At 35.5% G+C, this 12,500-nt stretch overlaps 2 protein-coding genes across 2 annotated transcripts in view; one reads left to right on the top strand and one right to left on the bottom strand.

Annotated features, from left to right (window-relative positions):
* The window catches only part of LOC122257588 (lysosomal acid glucosylceramidase), a 12,095-nt gene extending 7,260 nt beyond the window's left edge, over positions 1-4,835 (bottom strand). The window contains exons 1-4 of the mRNA XM_043022961.2: positions 4,535-4,835; positions 1,707-1,898; positions 886-1,021; positions 159-321 (exon numbers count right to left, since the gene is read on the bottom strand). Coding sequence (XP_042878895.2) covers positions 159-321; positions 886-1,021; positions 1,707-1,898; positions 4,535-4,613 — 570 coding nt within the window. The 5' untranslated portion in view covers positions 4,614-4,835. The remainder of the gene's footprint in view (positions 1-158; positions 322-885; positions 1,022-1,706; positions 1,899-4,534) is intronic.
* Positions 4,836-5,969: 1,134 nt separating this feature from the next.
* Positions 5,970-12,500, top strand: part of Hydr2 (abhydrolase domain-containing protein 2) — a 48,892-nt gene continuing 42,361 nt past the window's right edge. The window contains exon 1 of the mRNA XM_043022959.2: positions 5,970-6,150. Coding sequence (XP_042878893.1) covers positions 5,996-6,150 — 155 coding nt within the window. The 5' untranslated portion in view covers positions 5,970-5,995. The remainder of the gene's footprint in view (positions 6,151-12,500) is intronic.

Genomic DNA, 12,500 nt, shown 5'->3' with positions numbered 1-12,500 from the left:
ATGTGGATATATATAGCAACTAATTACTTATCTTATCTAAGAATCAATTTAATGATTTAAAAGCAAGTAGACATAATATAAATTGAACTGATTTTTACAAAAGGAGAAAACAAATATACAAACTTCTAGACTATCTTATAAATCTAAGTCTGACAAACCTTATACTTCAGGTCTTCTGGAGCTAATGCGAACTTTGCCAAAGTGGGGTCTGTTTCCCCAGGTTTCAGATCATCATAAGTATAGGGACGAGTGCTAAAATCTGTTCCACCAATTGGCACCCGTCCCATGGAGTACTCAAGGCCAGTCTCAGAGTAGTAAGCTCTAAAATCAAAGTTAATACAAAGTTTAAAAGAGTCTATCACTTTTGAAACACAACCTATGCTCTACAGTTAAAACCTATCCCTTAAGTGAATTTCAGGAAAACAAATACAAAACTTTGTAGAACAGAACGATTAATTATTTACCTATACAGAGAATAAATACCCAATAGATGATGATTTGGTAATAACATAAAATCTGAATTGATTTCCTATTATTGATTTTCATTTTTATTCACTATTTTCTTGATTCCTCTCTACATGTATAAAAGCTGAAGTATATCTAATACATACATCTAATATGAATGCTTATCACAAAATACGAAACCTTCTACAATATTACTTTTCTTTATGAATCGGAAATGGGTAAATGGACCACAATGCCTACTAAGAACTTCAAGTGTTGGTTATAAAAAAATAAAAAATAAAAACATGAAAGAAATAATTCAAACATAATATCAAAAAACAATATTGAACAAAATAAAATACAAACACTAACAGCCATACCCTCAATATATTCATCTCAAAAGACTAATAAAAGAATATAAGTAAAAACCACATAAACCACCTGAGGATCTGATCTTGCAAAGAGTCAGGGAGAGATAGGATGTTGAGGCCAGCAGCATCAGTGAATGCGCCTCCAAAGCCAATGATTTCTTGGTAAACCTTGTTGCTGTCAATTTCGAGTTCAAGATGAGGACCAGCTGAAAAATTAGGTAGCTTTCAGTATTTTTCTGCCTTTTCTGTCATTAACATTTAATAAGGCTTGGTCAAATCTGAGTCTTCATAGTTTGTGTTTGGATCAGTTTTTAACATAGATCATTTTCTGGGTTAGTTAGTAACTGTTTGCCTTCATGATTGAAAAATGGAATTAAAAGGCTCTGTATAATCTTTTGATATGCAGATACTAAACCCAGTAATATTTTCAAAAGGAAAAAGCTATAAATATATGGTTATTGCACAATTTCATCATACACACATAGCTATATGATAAATCAATTTGTACTTTTAAAAAAACAGATATCTTCACGTATTTAAATTCTGGGTTACCTTTGGGCTGCAGCCCCTAAAACTAGTACCATGATCTTGCATTATCATTCTTGAAATATACAATAATCATTATCATACAATTATTGCAAATTCATTTCAGGTTTAAAAAGAATTAGTAAAAGGAAATAATTACAATAATACTACTATTTTTACTATTACTAAAAGAAATACTAGTAATAATAAAAACAATACTAATACCAATGATACAATGATAACAACAGTAATAAAAAAGTAAATTACATAATATTCCATAGCCATACAAATGGCAAGGGAAGACCATTAAAATCAATATCAGCCACAAAACGCTACTTTACACTTCATACCACAGACAATACTTACATGAATTTATCTCATTGCTAAAGTCGGTAAAAGTCTTGTATTCCATCCTCCATCTTGCACCTGACTTGCTTGATGTGACTATAAGTGCTTCTCCTGGTCTCTCTGGCTTAATTGGGGGTAGTTCGTCGCAGTGTGAAGAGTCGCAGACACACACAATGCTCCCATGGCCGAAGTTACGGCTCTTGCATTCTCCTGTGGTGATATTTAAGTTTTTTTTAAGAATTCTGTTTTAATGTTTAATTTTTGTTTATATACAGAGTACATAATTTTTATCATATACTTTAGATCTATTTTTAAGGAACTGGTAAAAAGAAAGAATTAGGATTGTTTAATATCTATTTATATAGAATGCTATTTTGAGAGTTATAAATATTCTTTTTTTATTCTTAAATTTAAAACAAATTTTATTAACCCATTGCCGACGGGGGATAGATTTGCTTACACAGGCTCCAGGATGAGTTTTATTTCTGATCGAGGCAGCTTCTGCAACATACTTTGATTTTTCCCACTCCCTTTTAGTCACTCATTGTAGAGCTAGAGACATTTTTGTGTTTTGTTTTTTTGTGTGTTTTACTATTTTTAGAAATTTATATCTGTCATATCACAGGCTCCATCAATTCTGCAGTTGACTAAAATTGTAGTTCAGGGTCCATATCAACTCATTTTTTTTCTTTACACTCAATGTGATAGAAGTATTGCTGTTTTAGGGGGGACAAAAAAACAACTTTATTTTTTCGTATTTCTGTGCTGTCACGAACAAACACGAAGCTTATAACCATCCAAAATGAAGAGGTTGGGAAGAGGAAGGAAACTTGTGCTTTTGACAGTGAATGCAACAATAAAAGGCATCCATACTGACACAGGGTCACATTGTATGAATTGGGCATGGTGTGAGTCACCTTCCTCCTCACGTTCGGTCTGCACATCTTTCATCTGCAGTACTTTAGAGCAAGAGGTCGGGAACTTGCAATGTGCCATCACTCTACAGAGATAGTGCTTGCTAGAGACCATAGATGGGTGCCATTCAAGGCTCTCTCTCCTGCTGGTGCTAGAAGAAAGTGGTGCCATCTAGGTTTTGTAAGTTAGTTGAAAACCATTTTGCTTATTATTATGGCAGTTATAATAATTATGACTGCAATTGTCAACATCACTCACTCATTACTTATAGTACAATAAAATAACATAGTGATCCAGAATCCCCGAACGCCATGACGCCCATTGTCAGGCAAGAGGTCCTGCGTCATGTATGACAAAAAAACACGTCATCTGTCGTTAACGGGTTAAGCTATAAAACTTATTTTCAATAGGATATATTAGTACAAGACTTACATATATAATTTTTAAAAAAGGAAAAAAATCTACAACTACTATTACCTCTTTGGCATCCAGAAAAAAATATATATATAAACTGTATCTGCATTTCTCAAAGGTCATATATGGAAATTACACCTATTCCATCTAATGAATAATTCCAACCTATTCCAACCAACCCAACAACATATGTCATATCTTTAAACGATCCCCACTAACTAAATGATGACTAACTCCTGCTACAGACACATGAAACCCCTTCCAATTTATTTCATGCACTGTTCAATTTTGTTAAATGCCATCCAATGGTCTTGTATAACAGGCTGCAATGCAATACTATTGATTCAACAGTCTCAAGCATCAATTTACATTGACTTGAAGTTGAACTTACTAAGTAAATGATTTCCTTTACTTTGAAATTAATATTCTATAAGACATTATCAAGACTACAGACAATTTGGCATGTATATACATACATTTATATATATATATATATATATATATATATATATATATATATATATATATAAATAAAATATATATAGAATATATTAAAAAATTGATAGATAGATAGATATATAGTATCTATCTATATATAGATATCTTATATATATACATATATATATATATATATATATATATATATATATATATATATATATATAAATATATATATATATACACCTATCTGTCTATCTATCTATCTCTCTCTATATATCTTATATATATACACACATACATATATATATATATAAATATATATATATATAAATATATATATATATATAAATATATATATATAAATATGTATATATATATAAATATATATATATATATATATATATATATATATATATATATAGATATATATATATAAGTCCAGGTATTCTATGTTTCTAAATTCTAACTCAGCTTTCTTGAATGTTGTCCTTGACCTTGAATTTCAACCCAGCATAGATAAGAAAGGACCCAAGCCATGCTCATGGGGAGCCAGTTGGGGTTCTTAGTCTATGGTATTATATGTTGCTGTACAGACTTTTATTACAAGAATTAGAACTACATCCAGCAGCGCCGTGGCCTCTGCGCTTCATGCTAAGGTTGAGGCCATCAAACCTGCACCCTGTGTACTCTGACAAGGCAGAAATTGGACTGCTTCTTAGTTTGACAATAAAGTGCCTCGGAGGTCTAAAAGTTCTACTCTGCCAGAATGTGTGTGAGGAAGGTTCGTTGGCATTTTCTGGAGCACAAATCACATAGGTCATGACATCACCTGATGCACAGGTATGCAGGCACTGATAAGCAACTGTATTGGTGCAGATCATATTCTAAACCTATTTTTTTGTTTTTTTCCAATTTCTATATGACCCTTATAGTACTCTTACAGTATTATTCCGGACAACAAACTGATAAGGAAAGATGAATACATATTTTTTTGCAAATCTCATTTTTATCTAAATCAGGAATATGAGCATGAAAGGAAGGAAAGTAAAAATAATCCCAGTTCTAACTATACATACCACTCACACCAGCAGCTTCTGCCTGGCTAAAAATTACAGCCACGATTACCGCAAAAACCGCATCCCGAACGCGTGCCATGTCTGCTTGCTGTTATGTGGCTCTTCCTGTGATGTCAGTATGTGGCTCCTGGTGGTGTGTCAGTATACGGCACCTAGTGTTATTTGTCATGTGGACCAAAAGAAAGTGTTAGACCTTAGGACCTCCTGTAATGATTCTTAGCGAATGACAAGACACAGGGATCATGATAAGAGCCTCTGCCTTCCCTCGGCGCCACCCTGTTTACATAGCGACAGCGTGACTGGGGGGGGGGGGGGGGCACTGGATGTTTGTGCGCGTGACCACAATTTCTGGACACTGGCTCGCTCTACATGTGCAACTTTGCATGTGTGTAGGGGTATAGGTGTGTATTTGAGGGGGTTCTGTTAGATCATTCTCTCCCTCTTCTGTTCATGTCCATGGCAGTTATGAAAAAAAATCTAACCAATGGCAAGTTATGGGTATATGTGTGAGATATACACAATCCAGTATATTCATATTCATTTACCTATTCAAGTAGACAGCTAGATTGGCAGATTAAAATATGACAACGCTTGCAGAAGGAAGGGTGACCACAAATAACACTGGAAACAAAATACAAAGCAATAAAGCCAACCTCGCTTACGAGAACTATCCAGAAATTCGTATCTGATCACAAAATCCTTTCATAATCTCCTAACAAATACTAAGTGATTGATTTAGATATCATGACTATGGGCACACACACTACGACGCATCAACTAAATTCATAAACTAAAAATAATAATCTGCTGATGTTTTCATTTCGCGGCATTTTCGCCGGATGAACATTTTGATTAGAGATGATGCAGACTGTAGATTTAAAGTCAAATCAAAAGACCATTTACATTGCCGAAATCACGCCACATATATATGTTTAACACTTGCAACATTCATCAGCAGTCTATTTGAAGGGAACATCATATTATTCTACTTTACATGAAAATACCCCGGCAACGTTTCCGTAACCTTCAAACAGCCAACATTCCCAACTCATAATGAACCCTGAGAGCTAGGTGTTCCTCTATACCAAGCAGCATTCTATTTTATATGATTTACGGGAATAACGAAATGATTAGGAATAACAATATGAATTGATTATTTCAAGATAATCTTTTAGTAATTGATGTTTAAAATATTGACCAGTTACCTCTGGCAACTCCTTCTTCTTCCATATTATGCTAAAGGCCATTAAGTTCACATTGATATGTACTCTGCACGCGCAGAATATCTTTTCTAATAGCATAATAAAGAAATGGTAGCATGACATATCGCAATTATGTAATCTGCAAATAGATAAAAGTTTTAACTATCACCAAATAGCGACACCTGGCAGTCTCTCTCATCCTGTATGTCAAACACGATGACGTCATGTTCAGTGTGGTTCCGATTGTTGCAGAGGGAAGATGTCGGCCGTGGTGGTCTTCGCGGTTTTCCTCTTGATCTTCACCATTCTCAAATTCCTCAATGTCACCAGTCCTCCAAGACCACCAAAGCTCGTGTGCAGCGACTCCAAGTTCCTCGAACTCATCCTGAAATACTGTCCCCAGTTGAACGAGACGTGAGTATGGAATGAAAATGGAAAATTTGCAAAGGGACGTTTTCCCCACTGGGCGGGGCTGCTCCGGGTGTTTCATCTCTTCTGCCGCTTTTCACTTTATTTGGGGCGGGATTTTTTGGTTGTCGGCGTTTGATCTTGGCAGTTAAGGAGCCAATTACCGTGATGTCATTCGCCCGAGGAGCATCGTGCTCTGTTTGGTAGGAGGGAAAACGTGTAACATCGGCTGTTGAAGTGTGTTGGTGATGCGGGTGAAGGCGTATGCATTTTGTGTACATGTGTGCGTGCGTGTGTGCGTGTGCGTGTGTGTGTGCGTGTGCGTGTGCGTGTGTGTGTGTGTGTGCGTGTGCGTGTGCGTGTGCGTGTGCGTGTGCGTGTGCGTGTGTGTGTGTGTGTGTGTGTGTGTGTGTGTGTGTGTGTGTATGTGTGTGCGTGTGTGTGCGCGCGTGCATGCATGCGTGTGTATAGAGAGAGAACTAGGGAAGACGTAAGATAATGATTAGGGGAGGTAGAATATTAGAAGACAAAAACGAGAGAAAGGAATGGTAGATATGGAGAGAGCGCTAGTCAATTAAGAAGATGATATAATAACTAAGTAAAGTATGACCTATAATAAAAAAACCGAATACTTGGTGTCACATAATTTACCGGAAACAAGCGAGAGATTCATGTCTTGTACGTGTGATAATACCTTTGTTAGTTTACTGTTTTTTTTTTTATCTATTGTGTTTGTCGGTTTATTGCAGTGGAATATTTATGGTCTTCCGAACGTCGTATTTTAATTGGATGCCAGCGAGGGATAAGTGAGTCTTTATTTTATTATAAGCTTAAAGGATGTTAAGATTTGATTTTTTTTTCCTCCGTTCAGATTTTACATGTTAAATTTCGATTACTTTTGGACGTCCGCTATAAACGGCCTCATAACGATAGGCCTTTATTTATAGTAAATGTTTAGTAAACGCTTGTAGTTACTGTCAAATTAGTCTTTTGTCGTAATTAAATTGGTTGCGTTTTGTCCAGTTCTACTTAGAAGTTATTGTTATCCGTGATGGCTGTCCTGCAATCTGAAGTCGCAACAGGATAATGGCGCAGTGTCAAGCGATCGCCGCGAGATACGCTCTTCGCTCTATGACAAAGGCCAACAACCTCCATTACTTGTTGTCAGGCTTCGTGTGTCTTTATATATATATATATATATATATATATATATATATATATATATATATATATATATATATGTGTATGCATATATATTATTTTCTTTTTTCTTATAAACATGAGGCCTTATCTGCAGCGTCATTATCTGCAATAATTGCCAAAAACTCGCAATAACTTGCTGCCGTATTTCAGATTCTATTGCCAAAGAGCACCACCCGCCCACGCGTACCAACCTATCCTTTAGGGGCGCCAACACGCATGCGCGAACCATCTCTGAATGGCGAAAATGCCAAATATTTCCTGATTTTTATTTTATGTCGTCTCATTTAATCGTTTAAAGAGTATCTCAATGATGGTTTACAACAAAATTTATGTAACATTGAAGTAAGATTATGATGTATAATATACTGCATATTTCGAGACTCCAGTTCATGCGTGAAAATATAAAACAAATACCACCATATGTAGCCTTGATAAATGGGTGATAAATAATTGTTTGAATCCTTTGGCTTGGATTACATTTACTTTTTAACTCGTAAGAAACTGAATTTACTAAGTGTTTGACATGAAAAACATTTAAACAACAACAAAAAGTCTATTGGGTGTATTTTTATGTTCATTCTCAGGGCAGACTGGTAATCAAAGGCTATTGAAGTATATAGTCACAATCAGAGTAAGGCGTTCGAATTTGTTTAGATTTGATGGGCAGCAAAGGCTCTCTTCAGAGAAAACTGAAGTAAATCAAGTCGGTAACTCATGTAAAACAATAAAATACCTGAGTTTAGTATTATTTACTGTGATAACCTATAATGTTTGCAAATAATAATAATTTTGTGTGTTGTGCGATATCCATTTTAAACAAGACTTCTATAATACAAGCACAATATGCGAGGATAACTTTTGTTGCAATGAAAATATCATGAAAAGTATAGCATACCTAGGTGAATAAGCCTAGAATGAATTTTGCTTTGATTGATGTGTCATGGAATGAATTCTATATTTACACAAATAAGATCTATTTACTGGCTGCTACTCTGCACAACTAGTTTTTTGAAGAAATAAACTTTTTTCATGCTTAAAGTAATATGTTTGTTAACATATTCAGAATCACATTCCGATATGAATTACTAAAGCAAAGAAGAAATGTATTTTATGAACTTAAAAGTGTTTTTCATCAGAAGAAGAAGCAAATAACTGTAAAAAAAAATGTTTTTCAAAGGCGCGCCACAGAGGCACGGGTCGCTCTGTGAGCGTGACGGCTGGTTTTGTTCAAGCGGTACGATACTTTCGCCGTCGTACGTCCGACAGTGCCCATGAAGTGAAATGATTTCAAGAAATTGCCGCTGCAGATAAGGCCTATACATGAGCTGTAAACTCATGCATTGCCTGTAAATTTCAGTTTTTTCTTTTTTTATTTTCTTTTTTCATTCGTTTTTTTATGACACCGCCCAAAGGAGATTCGAACATTGACTATTTTATATTTTGGTCAAAGTGATTAATGCACGTGAGAAAAAAATAATTTTGATGTTGAAAATTGAAGTGAACGATAGTTCGTTGGGTCCCCTTTGAGCGTTTGGCAAAAAAAAGACAAAATTATTGCAAAATGAATATGACATTTTTTATGCGTAGTTCAAGCAATCAAAGATGATTACGAAAGGCATATAAAACATGATGAAATGTCCACGGTCACATCCAAAAGCATATCCATTTATATGTTCACTAATTGCTCTGATGTTGTTTCGCGTGCATACCCTTGCGTGTTTACGTGGCCGAGTGACCTGCTTTAGAGCACCCATATATCCCCTCTGGTTTGTGAGGGGAGGGATGGGGGTGGGGGGGTGCAGGACATTGCGTGTTTTACCTGAAGTTAACCTGTAGAGTTGATACACGTTTTTTAGATCACCCTGTGCCTGCCAAGAGCCGAACTCTGCGTCGCGAGAGAGCATTTTGTAAATAAGCTGGCACTTTGTTTTGGTTATGTCTACGGCTTGTGTTGAGTCGTCAAGACATGAGGGCAATTGGGGTTGGTGAGTCGGATTTCTCTCTCTCTCTCTCTCTCTCTCTCTCTCTCTCTCTCTCTCTCTCTCTCTCTCTCTCTCTCTCTCTCTCTCTCTCTCTCTCTCTCTCTTTCTCTCTCTCTCTCTTTTTTCTCTCTTTTTCTCTCTCTCTCTTTTTTTTCTCTCTCTCTCTTTTTCTCTCTCTTTTCTCTCTCTCTCTCTCTCTCTCTCTCTCTCTCTCTCTCTCTCTCTCTCTCTCTCTCTCTCTCTCTCTCTCTCTCTCTCTCTCTCTCTCTCTCTCTCTCTCTCTCTCTCTCTATCTATCTATCTATCTTTTCTCTCTCTCTCTCTCTTTCTTTCTTTCTCTTTCTCTCTTTCTCTCTCTTTTCTCTCTCTCTCACTTTCTCTCTTTATCTTTCTCTCCATCTCTCTCTATCACTTTCATTCTCTCATTCTGTCACTCTCACTCTAATATTCTATTTGTATGTCTACATTCCTCTGTAGGATATCTGTGTCTCTGTCGTTGCTCCTATTTATCTCCCTTATTCCCTTTATTAATTCGGTCGAAAGAAAAAAAAAGTGTAAATAAGAATAAAAAATTTTCATAGTTCATATTTCACTTCCATTGCTCGTTTGATTTTTCTATTTGGCCTCCGCCTTATTTTCTTACTTGAGCTCATTTTTTTCCCTTTGAAGTTTTGTGTTTGTGAAATAGACCTATCCCGTCCGCGCGGCTCAAAGGCCTTGCCTTGCTGGGGCTATTGATTCTCAGAACTCGCCTGTGACTTTTTCTCTTTCGAGCATCTTTGGTGTCTCTTTCATTTGATCCTCTCTTTCTTTCGTCTTCTCTCTCTCTTGATCCTCTCTTTCTTTCACTCTCTCCCTCTATCTCTCTTCCCCCATCCCTCCCTCCCTTTCTCCCCTTCTCTTTTTTCTCTCTCTCTATTTCTTTTGCTTAAGAAAGTTATTTCTCAGATTATATCGACGATTAGTTCCTTTTTTTCGGATTTCCTCACCTCTTCCTCCTCTTCCTTTTCTTGTTTTGCTTTTGTTCGTTTTGTTTCTTCTGCCTCTTCTTTTTCAACCTGTACTTCTTTCTCTCTTTTTTCTTCTTCTTCCTGTGCTTCTCATTTTCTGTTTCCTCTATCGCTTTTTTATCATCTCATTTTTCTTTTTTCTTCCTCCACCACCACCACCACTTTCTGTTATTCCTCTCTTTATTTTTTCCTCGTCCTCTTCCTCCTTTTACGTCTTCTTCTTTTGCCTCCTCCACTTCTTGTTCATCCTCCTCTACTTTTTCGTTCTTCCTCTAGATTTATCAGACCGTCGTCCAGGCCACCCAGTCAGGCCGTCATGTGTGTCGCGGCTTCTCTTTGTCAGATCCAGCTGTTAGTCGATTATTTATTTTGTTATCCTGACCTGTCTGTCTGTTGCTGTCTTGTTGTTCGATTTTGCTGTCAGGCGTTTGCTTTCAAAGGAGCATGTTCATTATGTCTTGATGTATCTTCAGGATTTCGTCTGGATTTGTATAGTTTGTTTGTGTCTGGCCGCTGCCTTGGCTGAATATTTTGTATAGGCGACTTGTGTATTTTTTCAGCCAAAAATAATCTCGAATGTTTACTGGAGAGAAATGGCGGGGTATTATTTATTTTAACAATTCTTTTCATGACACAATTCAACTTCAGAGCAGACAGATAGACAGACAACCAACCAAGCAAATGAAGTAACTAACTAACTAACTAACTAACCAACTAACTGGCTAACAAAGAAACAAACACATCCGTAAAGGCAAATAAACATACAAGAGCAGACCTACCATGAAGATGTCTCCCTCGATATAAAAAGATAAAAAAAACTATGCTTAATAAAACACGAAAAAATATCGTTCAATAGTAACAGCAGGGTAGATGACAGGGAAGGTAAACCCACCGCCGCTATTTGGATCGATTTCCGTTAATGCCCAGATACTTATTGAAAGGGAAGGCACTTTCGCTATATATTTGCGGCGCGCTGACGCGTGGGGATGGACGGACTATTTTCCTATCATTATAGCTATTTTATTGTAATGTTTTATTGATTACTAGGAGTGTGTGCTTATAAATGTATGTATGTAAGTGTGTGTATGTGTATATATCTATATATATATATATATATATATATATATATATATATATATATATATATATGTGTATATATATACACACACACAGATATGTATATATATTTATTTATATATACATATATATATATATTTATATATATATTTATATATATATACATATATATATTTATATATATATATATATATATATATATTTGTATATATATTTATATATATTTTATTTTTTCATTGTGTGTGTGTGTGTGTGTGTGTTGTTTATGTATGTATATGTATATATATGTATATATATATATATATATATATACATATATACATATAATCTACACCACGTCCGCCTCATTTATTTTCTGTCTATATATCTGTCTTTCTACCTCTTACCTGTGATTTGTGATTTTTTACGGTGCGTCATGTCGATTATACCGACATTTAATCATCAAGGAAATCATATTGTACGATTGATTACCCAATCACTTACATATTGTGCTCATTCACTTACACACTTTTTATTCTTGTTATAAGGTAATCGTTATAACCATTTCCATCATCCCGTTCTTAGTGTACTGGTCATGTTCGCGTACTTTCTATGTTATTGCACTTGCATTCTCGCCTTCATTCATATTCGTACTTGCATTCTCTCATTTATTCATATTCAGCATAGCAATATCACATTCATTCTGAGTCACACTTGCATTCTCACATTAATCATATTCACATTTGCACTTTCGTTATCGCCTTTATTCATATTCAGAGTTGCATTCTCACATCAATCATATTCACGCTTGCATTCTCATATTCATTCTGATGCACACTTTTATTATATTGTTTTCATATAACACACTTGCATTCTACTATTTATTCCTTTTCACACTCGCTTTTATTCATACTCACATTCTTTCCATTATTCCTATGCACATCTGCATCCTCGCCTCTATTCACGCTTGCATTCTTACTTGTATTGATATCCGCTTTCTTACACACCTATGTTTACGCAGTATTATTTTTAGGCATAAGACCATTCATTTTCTGCTTTGTTACACACGCAGGGCATTATGTATTGTACGAGCGAGAAATATGTT

The sequence above is a fragment of the Penaeus japonicus genome, unplaced genomic scaffold, assembly GCF_977035675.1.
Source record: "Penaeus japonicus unplaced genomic scaffold, GWHDUDI00000001_assembly GWHDUDI00000025, whole genome shotgun sequence".
Taxonomy (NCBI): Eukaryota; Metazoa; Arthropoda; class Malacostraca; order Decapoda; family Penaeidae; genus Penaeus; species Penaeus japonicus.
This window is presented reverse-complemented; position numbering and strand designations above follow the sequence as displayed.